This window comes from Aspergillus udagawae, assembly GCF_001078395.1.
Source record: "Aspergillus udagawae IFM 46973 DNA, scaffold_5, whole genome shotgun sequence".
Classification (NCBI taxonomy): Eukaryota; Fungi; Ascomycota; class Eurotiomycetes; order Eurotiales; family Aspergillaceae; genus Aspergillus; species Aspergillus udagawae.
Genome location: NW_025091268.1, coordinates 2,590,699 through 2,604,799, shown reverse-complemented (window position 1 = coordinate 2,604,799; position 14,101 = coordinate 2,590,699). Strand labels below are relative to the sequence as shown.

Sequence of the window (14,101 nt, the reverse complement as noted above, 5' to 3'; positions counted from 1 at the left end):
GCTCTCCAGGGCTCAGGCTGTCAACCTGAGTATTGATTGATCTCCTTTGCTTCCACTTAATCTCAGAAAGGAGGACTGATTTTCCCGATTGAATCTCGAGAGAGAATTGAGCCGGGTGATGTACTGTCGACGATGGAATGCAGACAGCTCACTGTCACAAGGCCCGACGCTTGATTCTGGTTCATTTACGAAGTACATTAAAGGTCTACAGAAGTTAGCTACAATAGTACTTGCATAGCCATGCGCTTGAAGAGGTCTTGATGCTGCTCGATGATGAGCCAATAAAAGAAGCAGCAAAGAGAGTTTCCAACAATCACAGACGATGACGCCAGTTGCCGGCAAGATCCACGGTTATGCCGACCTCCGAGCTCCCCCGCCTGCCCCGCATACAAGTAAGCTCTCGCGGGCTAAACTTCAACTTTTCTTACTTCGTTTACCTTCTTCTAATAGTATCCTTCCCACACTCGAAGTCTCCAAGCATACAATCACAATGGTGGAACACGAGCCGGAACCCAAGCGCTTCGAACCCAAAGTCCCTGTTCAGCTGGATCCTCCAAAGGATGACCCGATCACAGTGGAGGAATTGTCCAAATGCGACGGTATGTGATTCCTTGGTTGGATTCACCAATGATGAAATTCAACTTACTGATGCGCTTTTTGCAGGCACGGATCTCAGCCGCCCAACTCTCGTCGCAATCAAGGGGATTGTTTTTGATGTGAGCAAAAATCCTGCTTATGGCCCCAATGGCCAGTATCACGGTAAGTCGATTCTCCCCTTTCCCATGCGCTGCAAAACAAGTGCTGGCTTGGTCTGTACATGGCGTTATTGATTCCTCTCCATAGTTTTCGCTGGAAAGGATCCTTCCCGAGCCCTTGCCTGCTCATCTCTGAAGCCTGAGGATTGCAGGCCGGATTGGTATGATTTGGATGATAAGGAGAAGACGGTGTTGAGTGAATGGTTTACCTTCTTCAGCAAGAGATACAATATTGTCGGAAAGGTGAAGGATGCTACAAACTACTAGGGCGCCTGATGACAACCTACGGTCAGTAACGGCGCTGGGTTATGCTATTGTATGAAGGTACTATACCCCATGAATTCATGAAATCGTACGCGATATTTTCCATTGCCAATTCGGACAATATAACAAATGCTTTTATTTTTGCTTCTTTCGCCTGGATGCATCCAAGTAACGCCGGGGAATAGAGATAATTACAAATAGAGCTCTATACAGCCACCTTTGATCAATCCCACTAAGCCTTCCCTTTTCGAGCTTTCCGCTGCATCCTCTTTCTAGAAATGATCCGATTGCGTTTGGCGAGCTTGTTCTCGTCTTCCGCGTCGTGGTCTCCGTCCTGCTCCTTGCCGCTGCCACGGCTTTCGGATCGCTTCCGCTTCTTGTCATTGGGAAAAGCTTTGCTGTTCGAATCATCTTTGCTCGGGGTATTTCCGTCGTTCTGATGACTTTCCTTCTTGGCGCGTGCCCTGGCCTCCATCTCATTCCTTCGTTTAACAACCTGGGCGTTCTCAAGGGCGAACTCGACGATCAGTCGCTTCTTCTTATCTTTGATGTCCGCCGACCCGCTCTTAGGGGCTTCCACAGCATGACCGTTAAGCCATCTTAGACCCATAAGCGCATGTCGATGTGTGTAGTACTCGATGAAACCGTAGCCCCGGCTTCGGCCTGCTCCGCTGTTCTCGCTGATCTTGGATCCCTCTCGACTCTCATAAACAATTTTGGTTTGCTTCACAATACCTTTGCCCTTTGACTTCCGGTACTGCTCTGCCTCCTTCATAGCGTCGGCTGATCGTGTGAGTTCCTCTTTGGAGAGAGGCTGACGTTGACCTTCCTTGACATCTTTGGCGAAGCCGACCACAGCCTGTCGAGCAAGCTGCTTGAGGTCCTTGGAGGTGACGTGACGTGGGATATTGCGTACCGAGAGACGGGTCAAACTGAAATGTAGAGCCGGGTTCTTCCGGATAAAGTTCTGTCGTTGCTTGAAGCTGTCCTCTCTCATCTTGATCTCGGACGGCGAAAGCTTCTGGTACAGAGAAGAGTTGGGAGAGATAGTACCTTCTGACAAGAGGAAAAGACGGCGCTTGTCAGTATCACGAACCAGTCGATTTGATACACCCTCCTCTTCCAGGCGTGTCGCTTGTGATTTGCTCACGGCGCGGGCGACTTGGAGCACACGGCCGTCTAAGGTATAGCGGCCGCTGGGGTCAGAACTCTCATTCTGCAGAATAGAGTGCTTGAGTGCGGTGGAAGACTTCTTCCCTTTGTCCTTCTCCGCAATCAAAGTATCTTGTTGTTTCGGGGCTTCGCGCACGCACAATGCGGCATCCTCAACCTTCCAGAAGCAAACAAAGCCGGTACCACGGGGACGTTCTGTTTCCGGGTCGACGACAATTCGCGCGTATCGAAGGGGCCCGAACTGCGTAAAGTGCTCGTAAAGCGTCTCGTCTGTACATGTGAAGGGTAGATTCCGAATGAAAATCGTACACGCATTTCGCTCGTCTTCTTTCTCTTCTCTTTCGTCTTCGTCCTCGTCATCATCCATATCTTCCTCGTCTTCCTCGTCCACCTCGTCGTCATCGTCCATATCCCCCTCATCATCATCATCGTCGTCATCAGACTCGATATCTCCATTATCGGATGCCGCTTCCGCGTCATCTGCCATTTCAACGTCGCTCGATCCCGCTTCCTCCTGGGTCTCCTCCTTCTTCTCAGAGTCCTTCTTCAAGTTCTCCCATACTTCCTTATCTACAGCCCAATCGACCGCCAGCGTTCTTCCGTCCACCTCTTTGCCGTTGACGGCCTGCAGTGCCTTTTCGGCATTCTTCTTTCCTCGTAAAACGACGAAGCCGAACCCTGCCAGCTGATCACCTTTCTTGGGAAGCGTGACATATTTAACTTTGCCGAAGCTTCTGAAATGTACCGCTAGATCTTCTGGTTCTTTGATGCTCCAAGGCAAGTTTCGGACAATGAGCTTCGGGGGTTGGGTAGCTTCTTTCTGTTGCTCCCGCTGTTTCTTAAGCTCAAGGGCAGCAGGAGCTGGCACACTTTTGCCGAGATTCTCATCAATCTCACGGTGACGCGGCTGAGCGTAGCCGACTCTGATTTTTTTCCCTTCGAAGACGGACCCGTTGAGCTCCTTTACCGCAGCTTGCGCGTCCTCGAGATCGGCAAACGTGACGAAACCATAACCCTTGCACTGCTTCGTTTCTGGATCATTAACAACAGTTGCATGCTTGATAACGTAGGATTGGGAGAAGTATTCAGTAAGGCTCTCGGTCGTGGCTGAGGTGGGAAGCGACCGAATGAAGAGGGTCCTTCTTGGCTGCGTGGAGACTTTGTCGCCCTGAACTTTATCTTTTGTTGGGGATTCCATCGTAGTCTGTGTGTCTTGGTGACCACCACTATTTTCGCCCAAAGTTCCTTTCTTATGTTGCTCTGTCATGGCTGTTGAGATCGTCCACTTTTTTCTTTGGCCTTTTTTTCTGTAGCGGCAGAAAATTCCCAGCGTCAATATTTCCAGCGACAAAGCGAGTCCAGGCGGTGAGCACAACTGGCCCGAACGTTGGCTGCTGCGATTAGATAGACCGAACCGAACCGATAACAGCACTACTCGAAGCCTTCAGGTTGACGCAAAAATGGCTAGGGACGTTGATGCTGATAACACAGATTCCGACTATGGTCCCCTTGAAGGGAGCGCCACCCCTGGAGCTGCAGGGACCACCTTGAATTCAGCTACTGCTCAATCCACGGCCCCGAAGGTCCAGCAACCAAAACCGCAGGCGCTTACCAACAGAGCAGGTCCCTCAGCCATTCTTGTTTCGACCAGGCAAAAGGGCAACCCAATACTGAACCACATCAAATTGTTGCCTTGGGAGTATGCAGATATACCGGCCGACTATGTTGTTGGATCAACCACTTGTGCCCTGTTCTTATCGTTGAAATATCATCGATTACATCCAGAGTACATATACTCCCGGATAAAGGCTCTTGGGGGTAAATACATGCTCCGGATTATTCTGGTCATGGTCGATATCGCAAACCACGAAGACAGTTTGAAGGAACTCGCAAAGACCTCGATCATCAATAATTACACTCTAATGCTCTGCTGGTCAGCTCCGGAAGCAGCTCACTACCTCGAACTTTACAAGTCGTCCGAAAATGCTCAACCGACCGCGATTCGCACCCAGCAAGCCCAGACTTACAAGGAGTCTCTGGTGGAATTCGTTACAACTCCCAGGAGTATTAACAAATCTGATGCAGCGAGTCTGATATCCACCTTCGGGAGTCTACAAAATGCTATCAACGCGCAGCCGGAACAGATCAGTGCTGTACCCGGCTGGGGCGAAAAGAAAGTTCGTCAATGGAGCACTGCAGTCAGGGAAGACTTTCGGGTGGAAAATGCGAGGAAAGCGACGGCACCTAAGAGGAACATTGAGCCTGAACAACCCAGATCTTCGGGCCTCGGCACTGTGAGCAGTACAGGGCCTGTAGATATGGATGATGATTATGAAGCAGCCTTGTACCTTTCGGAAGCGGAACAGGGGAGTCGGGTGGAGGCGCAAAAAGGAGCCTCTGAAGTCGACACTCCACAGCAATCCAATGAAGAGGAGATGAGTGAAGGCATTAGCGCAGCCCTTGCGCGGCTTCGGGAAAACGGAGGCTGAATATTTGATTGATTGATGAACACTATGATTGTCAATTGCGATATCTTGGAAGGCTTCACCACATAGGATGGTCTAGGAGACAGCAGGCTTTCAATCCGTCCCGCGAGGATGCTATCATCACAGTACTGAAAGTTACAGCGTTCAGTCTGCCCGAGGCAGTAGAACTGATTTGCGGACGGGCTGGCCGACTGAGCGCATAGCGCTATCGGTCTCGAAAGCAAAGCTCACTCAACCGCTACAATGAGGTTACTTTCAATAAATTTTCGCATAGCTTCCTATCAGCTGCGCATACTAATACTAGGAAGCATCCGTCCCTGACCATGAATGGCCGGTCTTACGCGAGGTTCTGAACCTTGATGGCTTGGGCCCTCAGGCTATCTGTCAGCGGGATGGGCCGACATAGTGTTGTGGAATCCAGGGCATTGGGAGGCCAGTCAGCCACTGAGAATCAATACCGCAGGCAGCGAACTGTAGTGGAGCTATGCACCTCGTGTTTCATGATTCAAGAATCGTGTTGAATTATCATTCTATAATGCTCGACCAGAACCCGGATCAAGAAGGCTTAATTAAATGACAATGAATGAGCGTATTCGAGAAGACTTGCGCGCATTAATGATAATTCGATTCATTTACTTCTAGACAGCTAGTCTGCTCCAGAAAACGGCTCGATATTATGGAGGATCCGCTGAGTCAGGTCCCTTGGTTCGATTATCACGTGATGGTAGAGTGTGGGGCACTATAGCCCAAAATGGAAATCGGGATGACGCCAAACATTGGAGTTGTGCAATTTCCTGTTGAACTAGTCTAGATCACTTCTGTTCTTCAGATGGACCAGCGGATTCAGACCAACGCCCCAATGAAAGCCAGCGTGTAACGAACGTTGCTTAAGTGTCCGAGCAGCGAGTCAGTGTTCTCCACTGACAAGCCGGACAAGATCTTCCCCACTCTATCGCTTATAAGGTTGAACTGTACTATCATCCTACTCGCCTGGCCAAGGCTGGATCATGAGATGACGGGAGAGGAGGATAACACGAATGCATCCTCCAAAAGACAGCCTTATCAGGATGCGCCAATTTCAAATGAAGCCGGCCTTTCGGGTGCTCTAGCTGTGCGCCGGTCGCCTGGTCGTCATGCAGGGGATATAACAGGATCATCGAGGAACCCGCCTCCTAGGGCAGTTCAGCAAGCACAGAACCCGCAGTCCAAAAACTTCGAGATTGTCCTCGTTACAGATAACGAGTCACGGCGTCAGGTCCGCCGCCATGCAATGCGGCAATATATGCGTCAGCGGCGCTTGGACAGCATTGCTCGACTGGAGACGCCTCGGTTGCCAATTGGCGGCTGGGTCAGCCGCCAGGTACTATCGGAAGCTTCATCATCCAGCAGTCCACCCTCTCCAGTTGAAGTCCCTGTCAAAGACACTTCTGCGGGGAAGGAGAAATTATCTCCGATAAAAGATGGGGAGCCATGCACCCCAGAATGTGGGATAGGGCCACTGATGCCTTTAGCGTCAAGATCATCTGAAGTCAAAGCTGAAGAGCCACCTTCTCCTTCCCTTCCCATCGTTAGCTATACACTATCAGATCCTCGGTCCAACATTGGCCATGGGGCCATGGAGGATCCTTTTAGCTCTTATCCAATCCCTGTTAGTCACTCTGACCATGAGTTAATTCAACACTGTAAGTTCGTCTTTGGAAGCCCGTACTCCTATACATATCATGCAGACCTTGATAGCAGAGCAAGAAGGGCGTCTGGCTGAGAATCCTTGGTCTCATGTTGCGTCTCATGTTGGCTGACTGCTTACACTGCAAAGTTATTGTGACATATCCATCCATGATGTATAAATTTGCCGATTCCGTCGCGAACAACCCAATGATGGAAATTTTCCGGCAGCTTGCGCTGCATGACAATCTTTCATTTCAGGCGATGCTTGCTATTGCCTCGAAACATCGAGCTGGAGTGGACGGCAAGGCGGACTCTGTTCAAAGCCTCACTCATAAAATGCGGGCGCTTCGATTAATAAATGAGCGAATACAAACAGACTCTCAGGGACTGCAAGACGGCACAATATACGCAGTAGCCACAATGGCAGTGATTGAGGTAATTAAAGTTCCCCTGTGCTCTGAACTTTGCGGGTTGCTCATACCGTCAAGAAATGGTCAAAGGATGCTTCCATTGAAAGGATGCACTGCATGGGACTAGCATCCATGGTTCGGAACCGCGGCGGGATGCGAGGCATGCGGGCCTCTAGTCCTTTTTTAGAGAAGGTTCTGTACTGGTAATGCTTTGGCACAGTCCTATGATAGCATGCATGATCAGGCTAGGCTGACTTGTCATAGGGTGGACATAAGCTGCGCACCCAAAGCGGTTTACACCTCATGTCTTCCATGGACTGGCGCCCTACCCGACACTTCTCCAGAGAGCCTTGACTTTCTTGCTCCTGATGTGCACCTCGCTATTCCCCACACGCAGACAACGGTAGAATCGTCCGAGAGTCTATGCGACCAATACCGTGCGTGTGAGGATTTCCTGCGATTTTTCCGCTGTCTACACGAGCTGGAGAAGGCTGCGTTAGGCTTTCCCGGTAATGTCACCAGAAGCAGTGCAGCTCCTCGCGTCAGACTCTTCAGCCCGGGAACACCGCTCCATTCCATCCTGACTATGCTTCCCGATTACGACCACGGGATTCGGGATATCCGATTCATCGATGAATACACCTGCATGTCCTGTCTGTTCTTCCTGGCCGTCGCACTCTACGACTCCTATTGCAACTCTACCAATTTTGACCGCTACCTCGGCTGGCTGGACCTGGAAGTCCAAAGGCTCCACCCCTTCACCAACCCGAGCATCACATCTGTCCTCTGGATCTTTCTCAACAACGGCGGCTACCCGCAAGGAGAAGCAGGCGACGCCGGCGAAAGATGCTGGGTGGTGTCCCGCATGGTACGCATTGCAAAACGTCTCGAGTGGAAACGCCAGGGCACCGTCTGGGACCGTCTCCGGCAGGTCCTGATCAACTTTATCCTAGCCCAGCAGGAATGCGCCCTGGGGTCGGACAGCATTGACGAGGAAGCCTTGGTCGCCCGGCAACAGAGACGCCTCCAATCATCCGAGTATTTCTGGGACGAGGACGAAATGCGCGAGGAAATCCTGGGATCACAACCGTCGTCAGTCCTGACGCCGTATCCTCAGCCGCAGACACCTCCTGTGGTATAATCACACACCTTGATTCCTTGACGGATATCAGAAAGGCATGGAAATCGATGAATTGTACAATGCCTCGGGAATAGCAACCCCATATACCCAAAACATATTATGAAGTGATGATTGATGAGATGTATTACTGTCCGACAATCTACGTTACTGTACATAGTTGTGCTACTGTAATTAGCAAGTAATACTCCTTCGAATTAGGGAATCAGAAGAATCCATCCAAGCTCATTGCCATCTCATTACTAGGTCTATCGTATATGCACATCAATCAGGCGGGTATTGGACTGTCTGTCTAGAACATGGAACACAGAAGCAACGGCCATCCATCCGTCCATCAGCGCGTCATCGAAGTAAAAAACAAGATCATCTTCCAGGGTACCTAGACAATCATCCATAAACGAGGAGGAGAGGTATAACAAACAATTAATCCTGCCGGACCTCCCCATCAACAACGGCATAGCATAGCGGCAAATCATAAGATAAAAAAAAAAAGCCAATCGATCGACTCCCATGTATCGAACACATCGAGGTCTAACGAGAATGTAGAAAAGAATACTGCTGGGTATTGAGGCTGCCTCCGCACTTTTCCCACTTTTTGCTTTTTGGTAAATGAGTTCGAGGTAGTTCATTTTGATGTTGGAACATCGGCACAAATCATAATAACATTAAAAGAAACACGAGCGCTGGGCGGATCCATCGCATAACATTAGAGGAATACTACGTCGGCTTGTCGCATCCAATTCTGCCAAGAAGGGCCTTGCGATCGCTCTGGTCGCCGAGCGGGATTCGTCCCCGCGTGCGAGGTCGCACGCTGGCTGAGCCGTTCGAGGCTCGTCGCCAGTCAGCATTCGCCCCGTCCACGCCGACTGTGTTGCTGCTAGGCGAGTCCTTGCCCGCAGATCGGTCGTCCACTTCCTCTTCGTCGTCGCTCCGAGTGTCCTCCGCATTTCCGGTTCGGAGCACCTTTACGGCCACGCGGACAACCATCACAAACCATATGAGAGAGAGTAATTGCAAAGCCAGAAGGAAACCAAGGAAAATCCACTTGACGGTACGATTCATGCAGATGGGACCCTTGATGTCCAAGAACGGGTTAAAGAGGTAGCGTAATCGGTTCGGGTATCCATCGGTGGAAATCATCTCCGCAGTAGTACCGGAGTAGCAGCCGTAGGCCATCGCATCAGGGACATCCTTGTAGATAGACCAGCAGAGTAGCGGGTAGAAAATGTGGCGCGTAATCAACCAGGTCACCATAAACAGACCGAAGGTGATGTTGCAGCAAAGTTCGAACTTGAAGTACTTAAGAATCTTGGCAGTCTGTCGCGCAAATGTCAGCTTGGCCACTTTTCGGAGGGGAAATGGATCTCATGGCATACCGGCAGCAACAGATCGACAATGTCCATCAGACACAGGACAACGTTTGAGACATTATAAAAGCCATAGATATAGGCAGAGGTCAAGAGAGTGCTGGTGATGATGTGGTGAGTCAACATCTGGTAATGATCCTTTCGCCTTTCTTCCATGTTGATAACCAGGATCTGCTGGAACCAGAATGACAGCTGCGCCAGGAGATACCACTTCAGGTTTGCAGAGACACCCCGCGCGGGCCATTGAGCCCAAATGGCCTTGAAATCCATCCAGTAATAAGAGTTTGACCAGATATACTATACCCTGCATGTCAGTTGCACAGGTCAAAAAGGCAATGGGTGCAGCGAGACAAACCATTCCAAAGGTCCAGAAGAACGCGTAGTACATCCACATCCACGCCTGCTCGGCAAACCGATTTGAAGCCTTCCGCTTCAATCCCCCATATCTGGCAGCAGGTCGGAAGATCCATTCAATGGCAATCGCTCGGACGGCGGTGAACGTGATGGCGGAGCTGATAACGAAGTACACATCGTCAAAGCCCTGGACGTAGACACCTTCGGAAGGCTGGTAGTATGACAATTGGAAAAACGGCGCCGTGTACGGTCGGAGGGTGGGGTAGAGGTTATGAGCAGCCAAAAGCGTGGCAAGGATAGTCAAAGAGATTCCTAAGTACGTATACATAGCAACGGTCAGCCATCGAGTCCAATTCCATCACAATGACGGTCGAGCGCTTGCGCTGGGTCCCTCCAGCACAGAACCAGGTTAAGCGATGGATTGTAGCAGTGTAAACCCATCAATGGACTCCGACCCAAGGCAAGCTGGAGATTAGACGCATACCGATTTGATTCGCGTCCATCCATTCTCGAAACGTCGCTTCTTTGGCAGCAGTTCGGTGACTGGTGGACACACAAGTATTAAGCTCCGAAACAGATTGCGATTGCGTGGATTCGTCTTTTGCCATGACGGCGGTTTTGTGATCCCAGAGATCTAGGGGTCACTGATGCTGGAAGGAGCAGCAACAGTAACCGTGTCTGCGAAGACAATTACAAAAGTCAATTGCTGGCCAACAAGAGAATAAGTAAAATGGACGAAAGTTTCGCAAATAGGTTGGTTGGATAAAAAGAGAGTACCTAGAACTGCTCCTGAATGTACCTTGGAATAGCTACTTGACAACAACCAAACTTCTGTGACTTTCTGCCACTGGGACCCGCTGCGGGTACCTGTTGGGGGGGAGAGAGAAACGGCTGGGACGAGGGACGGTGTCCTTTGTTGGTGCCAATGGCAGACACACAGAAAAGAGTCAACAAAAAGTACGTTAGTAGAGATAGGGTCAGTGACAGTGAAGACAGAAATTGGAAAACAACCTAAGGAAAAGTCTACCTCGTCAGTTGAAGCCCTAGAGGTAGACTTAGCCTTTGGTAATTCTCCCAATGTCCTTGGAGAAGAGAAAAAGGTACGTATGTTGGGTGGGCACATGGAAACAGTGGAACGTAATTTATTACGCCAATGAAACAAAGGATGATGAGGGGATTGTTTCGAAATACCCAGACAATCCACAAGGGAACCCCACAATATGGCTTTTTTCGACTCTTACAGACGCATACTTGGAACTTGCTATTTGCATTTACTTTTCCACTGTCCTTCATGTGCCCTACAGTCCTGGCAATCATGTAAGGTAGGTAGGTACGATAGGGACTCTAATGCTGATCATACACAGCTCAGGTTGTATACTCCGTAATACATCAACAAATCAGGCTCACCGCCCATCAACAAATGCCCTAGACCCTTCCTGTACAGTTACCTTACCTACCTTTGGTCTGAATAAAGTTCTCGGCCTCCGCATTGCTGTCCCGCATCTCTCACTTTCTCCCCAATCGCAGCAGCCGAATATTACACACCCGCTATCCAGAGGTTGTCCCGCATCGAGTATTTCTGCAGCTAATGTAGGCTTCCTGGTCGTCTGATCATTGAGTCCCTTATGCGATCAGATCGTCCCAGACATACATACTAGACGATTTAGAGTAAAGAATAAATTCGTTGGAGCACGTAGATGATTGCGTGATATACCACTGTGTCTGAACAAGGCGATGAGCATACCTTAGACTGAGCTTGACGCGCCAACTACTCTGGCGGAGTTGGTTACCTCTCTGGCTGATCAACCTCATCTAAGCCTGCCGTAACGCCATTGACATATTCAGCCGCGCTGACACCAAGCTTGGCCAAATCTACTCCTCCTTGTCCCGCCATCGCCCGGGACATGGCTCGCACCACTTCCTCTTCCTCCCAGATACTGCTCGGAGCCATTGAAGCATCGCCATCCGTGTTACCAGCGCTCATCGCGACAACAGTCCGCCAATACGCATCATCCCGGTCCTTCAAGACTTTATCTCTAACCACGGCATTCCGCGCCACGCTCACTGCGTGTAACTTCGAGCTAGCTCCAGCCAACGACGTTAGCGAAGTCGAGACCAGCTGGTCGACTTGGTCGGCCTGTGAGGGAGGCGCGAAGAAGAATCGGTTCGTGGCGGTTACATAGATTAGCAGGGCGCAGATCCCGTCAAAGATCGCAAACACCAGCGGACGGAGCACGGAGATTTGGTGGTACAAGCTCGACGGCGGTACCATGCCTGCTCGTACAGCAGCCGAAGCAGATTGAACGGGGTCGTATGTCGAGACAATGTAGATGTCGATGGCGGCCAAAGCCAACCCGGCGATGGTGAACTTATTGCGCCAGCTGGCGGCTTCCCGCCCGGCAAAGGGTGCCGAGGTCACCAAGCCCACGAGGACCATGTGCAAGAGATGAGGGACCAATGTGTTGAAGGGGAGGTAGTAGAGGAGGTATGTTTTCAAATTGTCGAGCGAACAATACTCGCAGGATGTCAATGCATCGGGTCCGTAACGCAAGTACACCCGCCGCGCCACCACCGAGGTAAACTTGGATCGCAGCAAATTGTCTGTCTCGCTCAAGGTATTGTCTGGCCGAAAGCGTGCCAGCCTGCTAAAAATGATATCCGTCGGGGTGTTGATGCGCGATCGGGTCAGGGTAAAAATACTTGGAGAAGGAGCATGAGGGTTGAACGGGAGGCTGAGGAGAAAACACAGCAGGATGGTGACGAAGAGGACATTGAGGGCGCGGCGGGTAGCCTGAGGGACGGGACGAGGTGTGGGACGTGATGCTACAGCAACTCGGAAACTGCGGTAGAAGTTGATGGCCCGAGGAATGATGATGGGGGCGAAGAAGATCAATAAAGACTTGATGCTGTGAAGTGGTCAGAACCATGAGAAATCAGACGTCAGATGACATTCGGAAACTCACGTCGCAAACGATATCCCGAGTTCAACCATCTTGCCCGTCAATATTTTTCAACCACCCGGCTGCCACATGTCCTTGAGATGGATGATGACAACTAAGTGGATGAGGCTGATGGCCATATTGCTGATCTTATCGCTGATGCCAAGAGGCGCTTAACCGTTGTTGTCCAATCAAATGTCATTTGTATAGTTCTCCTGAATGACATAACACAGAATCATTTTGGCCTCTCGAATTTGGTAATTAAAATGTCTACAGAAATACAACATAGGACAATGTCTAAAAAAATCACGGGACTGCAGCCAGTAATTCCAACCTCCGTAAGGAAAGAATTTTCTCAGTCAGTGAACGCCCTCGCTAATATACCCTTGGGACAATAACCCGTTTAAACGCCTCCTCAACACAGAAACGGTCAAGGCCTAGACCTGCGAAGAATACATTGCCGGATGATGAGCCAGGTCTGGAATGGTCACACCCGACGAGTCTCGCGAGTACTTTGATGACGCAGCGTCGTTCAAGTTCATTGGAGGGGATATCTTCAGTGGAAAGCGAGTTATGCTCCGCATGGACGCCTGCCTCCTCACGGGTGAATGCGAAGGAGTATATGTTGGAAGTGAGTCCTCTCGCTTTATACCGAGTTTGAATGATCGCTGGGAGCTTGCTCGTGTGACGACTTTCTGAGGCGCAACCGCCCCGTAGACTCGTACATGACGTGCGGTGACTCCAGCGGCGCGGTCTGAGAAAATGAAGCTCTAAAATAATCGACAAAGTTAGCATTCACTTCCTAGGACTTGAGGAGATAAGGCTGGCTTACCGACGCCAGATTGATGACACTCATGACCATCGCCAGAATACCTGCGGATACAACAATCCTCCAGAACGCAAGGCCAAGTGATTCCTGACTCGTGGCCGGCGTATTCAGATCGCCCAAGACCCCCATTCCAAGTATAAGCATTGCCACAGCCAGTGTGACGAAGCCGGAGTCTTGGCCTAGCAAAGGCCAGTTGCGGTCGAAGTAGCCGCGGAAGAAGGGTAATTCTGAGAGTATAAGAAAGACTGTCATGCGTCAGTATTTCTTGTTAAGTCCATGAATCACCATAGCCGAGGGAATCACTTACTGCTAACTCCTGCAGCCATGGCATGGGAGACGGCTTGGAAGAAGAAAAAGCTGCTCAAAAGAGAGATCTTCACTGTCATCACAACGCTGGCAGCGATGATGTCCAGGAAGACGATAATATTGAGTACTCGTATGGCGTTCAAGATCACAAATCCTGGACCAGCCAGTGACTCCTTCAATGAAGCCATCATAATCAAAGTATGTATTACCGCGAGCGAAAGCACTCAGTTCAGCACAAGACGCCTCTATCAAAAGATCATGCAAGAATATCGGGCTCGACTCGAGGATAAGATGCGTTTCCAAATGATGCTACGAGAGATAGTAGTAGGAAATGGAGAAAGGAAAGTAGAGGCACAAGAACTGACCAGCAGGACTGTGTTGTCTCAGAGACTGAAGGTGAGAGAAGGAGAGA

At 50.3% G+C, this 14,101-nt stretch overlaps 7 protein-coding genes across 7 annotated transcripts; 3 read left to right on the top strand and 4 right to left on the bottom strand.

Annotated features, from left to right (window-relative positions):
- Positions 1 to 490: 490 nt before the first annotated feature.
- Aud_007729 (putative progesterone binding protein) lies at positions 491 to 1,022 on the top strand (the record flags this gene model as incomplete). Its single annotated transcript, XM_043292617.1, has 3 exons — positions 491 to 599; positions 664 to 759; positions 844 to 1,022. The coding sequence occupies 3 exons, from the start codon at positions 491 to 493 to the stop codon at positions 1,020 to 1,022; spliced, it is 384 nt and encodes a 127-aa protein (XP_043148552.1).
- Positions 1,023 to 1,251: 229 nt separating this feature from the next.
- Aud_007728 (mRNA-binding ribosome biosynthesis protein NOP4) lies at positions 1,252 to 3,459 on the bottom strand (the record flags this gene model as incomplete). The annotated part of the gene is made up of 1 exon (XM_043292616.1): positions 1,252 to 3,459. One exon carries the CDS (start codon positions 3,457 to 3,459, stop codon positions 1,252 to 1,254), a length of 2,208 nt encoding a protein of 735 aa, XP_043148551.1.
- Positions 3,460 to 3,652: 193 nt separating this feature from the next.
- On the top strand, positions 3,653 to 4,681 carry Aud_007727 (DNA repair protein RAD10; the record flags this gene model as incomplete). The annotated part of the gene is made up of 1 exon (XM_043292615.1): positions 3,653 to 4,681. The coding sequence occupies one exon, from the start codon at positions 3,653 to 3,655 to the stop codon at positions 4,679 to 4,681; it is 1,029 nt and encodes a 342-aa protein (XP_043148550.1).
- Positions 4,682 to 5,690: 1,009 nt separating this feature from the next.
- Positions 5,691 to 7,897, top strand: Aud_007726 (uncharacterized protein; the record flags this gene model as incomplete). Its single annotated transcript, XM_043292614.1, has 4 exons — positions 5,691 to 6,360; positions 6,495 to 6,781; positions 6,835 to 6,959; positions 7,021 to 7,897. 4 exons carry the CDS (start codon positions 5,691 to 5,693, stop codon positions 7,895 to 7,897), a joined length of 1,959 nt encoding a protein of 652 aa, XP_043148549.1.
- Positions 7,898 to 8,611: 714 nt separating this feature from the next.
- Positions 8,612 to 10,223, bottom strand: Aud_007725 (putative longevity-assurance protein (LAC1); the record flags this gene model as incomplete). The annotated part of the gene is made up of 4 exons (XM_043292613.1): positions 8,612 to 9,211; positions 9,271 to 9,558; positions 9,617 to 9,927; positions 10,100 to 10,223. 4 exons carry the CDS (start codon positions 10,221 to 10,223, stop codon positions 8,612 to 8,614), a joined length of 1,323 nt encoding a protein of 440 aa, XP_043148548.1.
- A 1,178-nt stretch (positions 10,224 to 11,401) lies between these two features.
- Positions 11,402 to 12,607, bottom strand: Aud_007724 (uncharacterized protein; the record flags this gene model as incomplete). The annotated part of the gene is made up of 2 exons (XM_043292612.1): positions 11,402 to 12,521; positions 12,579 to 12,607. The coding sequence occupies 2 exons, from the start codon at positions 12,605 to 12,607 to the stop codon at positions 11,402 to 11,404; spliced, it is 1,149 nt and encodes a 382-aa protein (XP_043148547.1).
- A 384-nt stretch (positions 12,608 to 12,991) lies between these two features.
- On the bottom strand, positions 12,992 to 13,880 carry Aud_007723 (uncharacterized protein; the record flags this gene model as incomplete). The annotated part of the gene is made up of 3 exons (XM_043292611.1): positions 12,992 to 13,324; positions 13,387 to 13,628; positions 13,691 to 13,880. 3 exons carry the CDS (start codon positions 13,878 to 13,880, stop codon positions 12,992 to 12,994), a joined length of 765 nt encoding a protein of 254 aa, XP_043148546.1.
- Between the last annotated feature and the right edge of the window lie 221 nt (positions 13,881 to 14,101).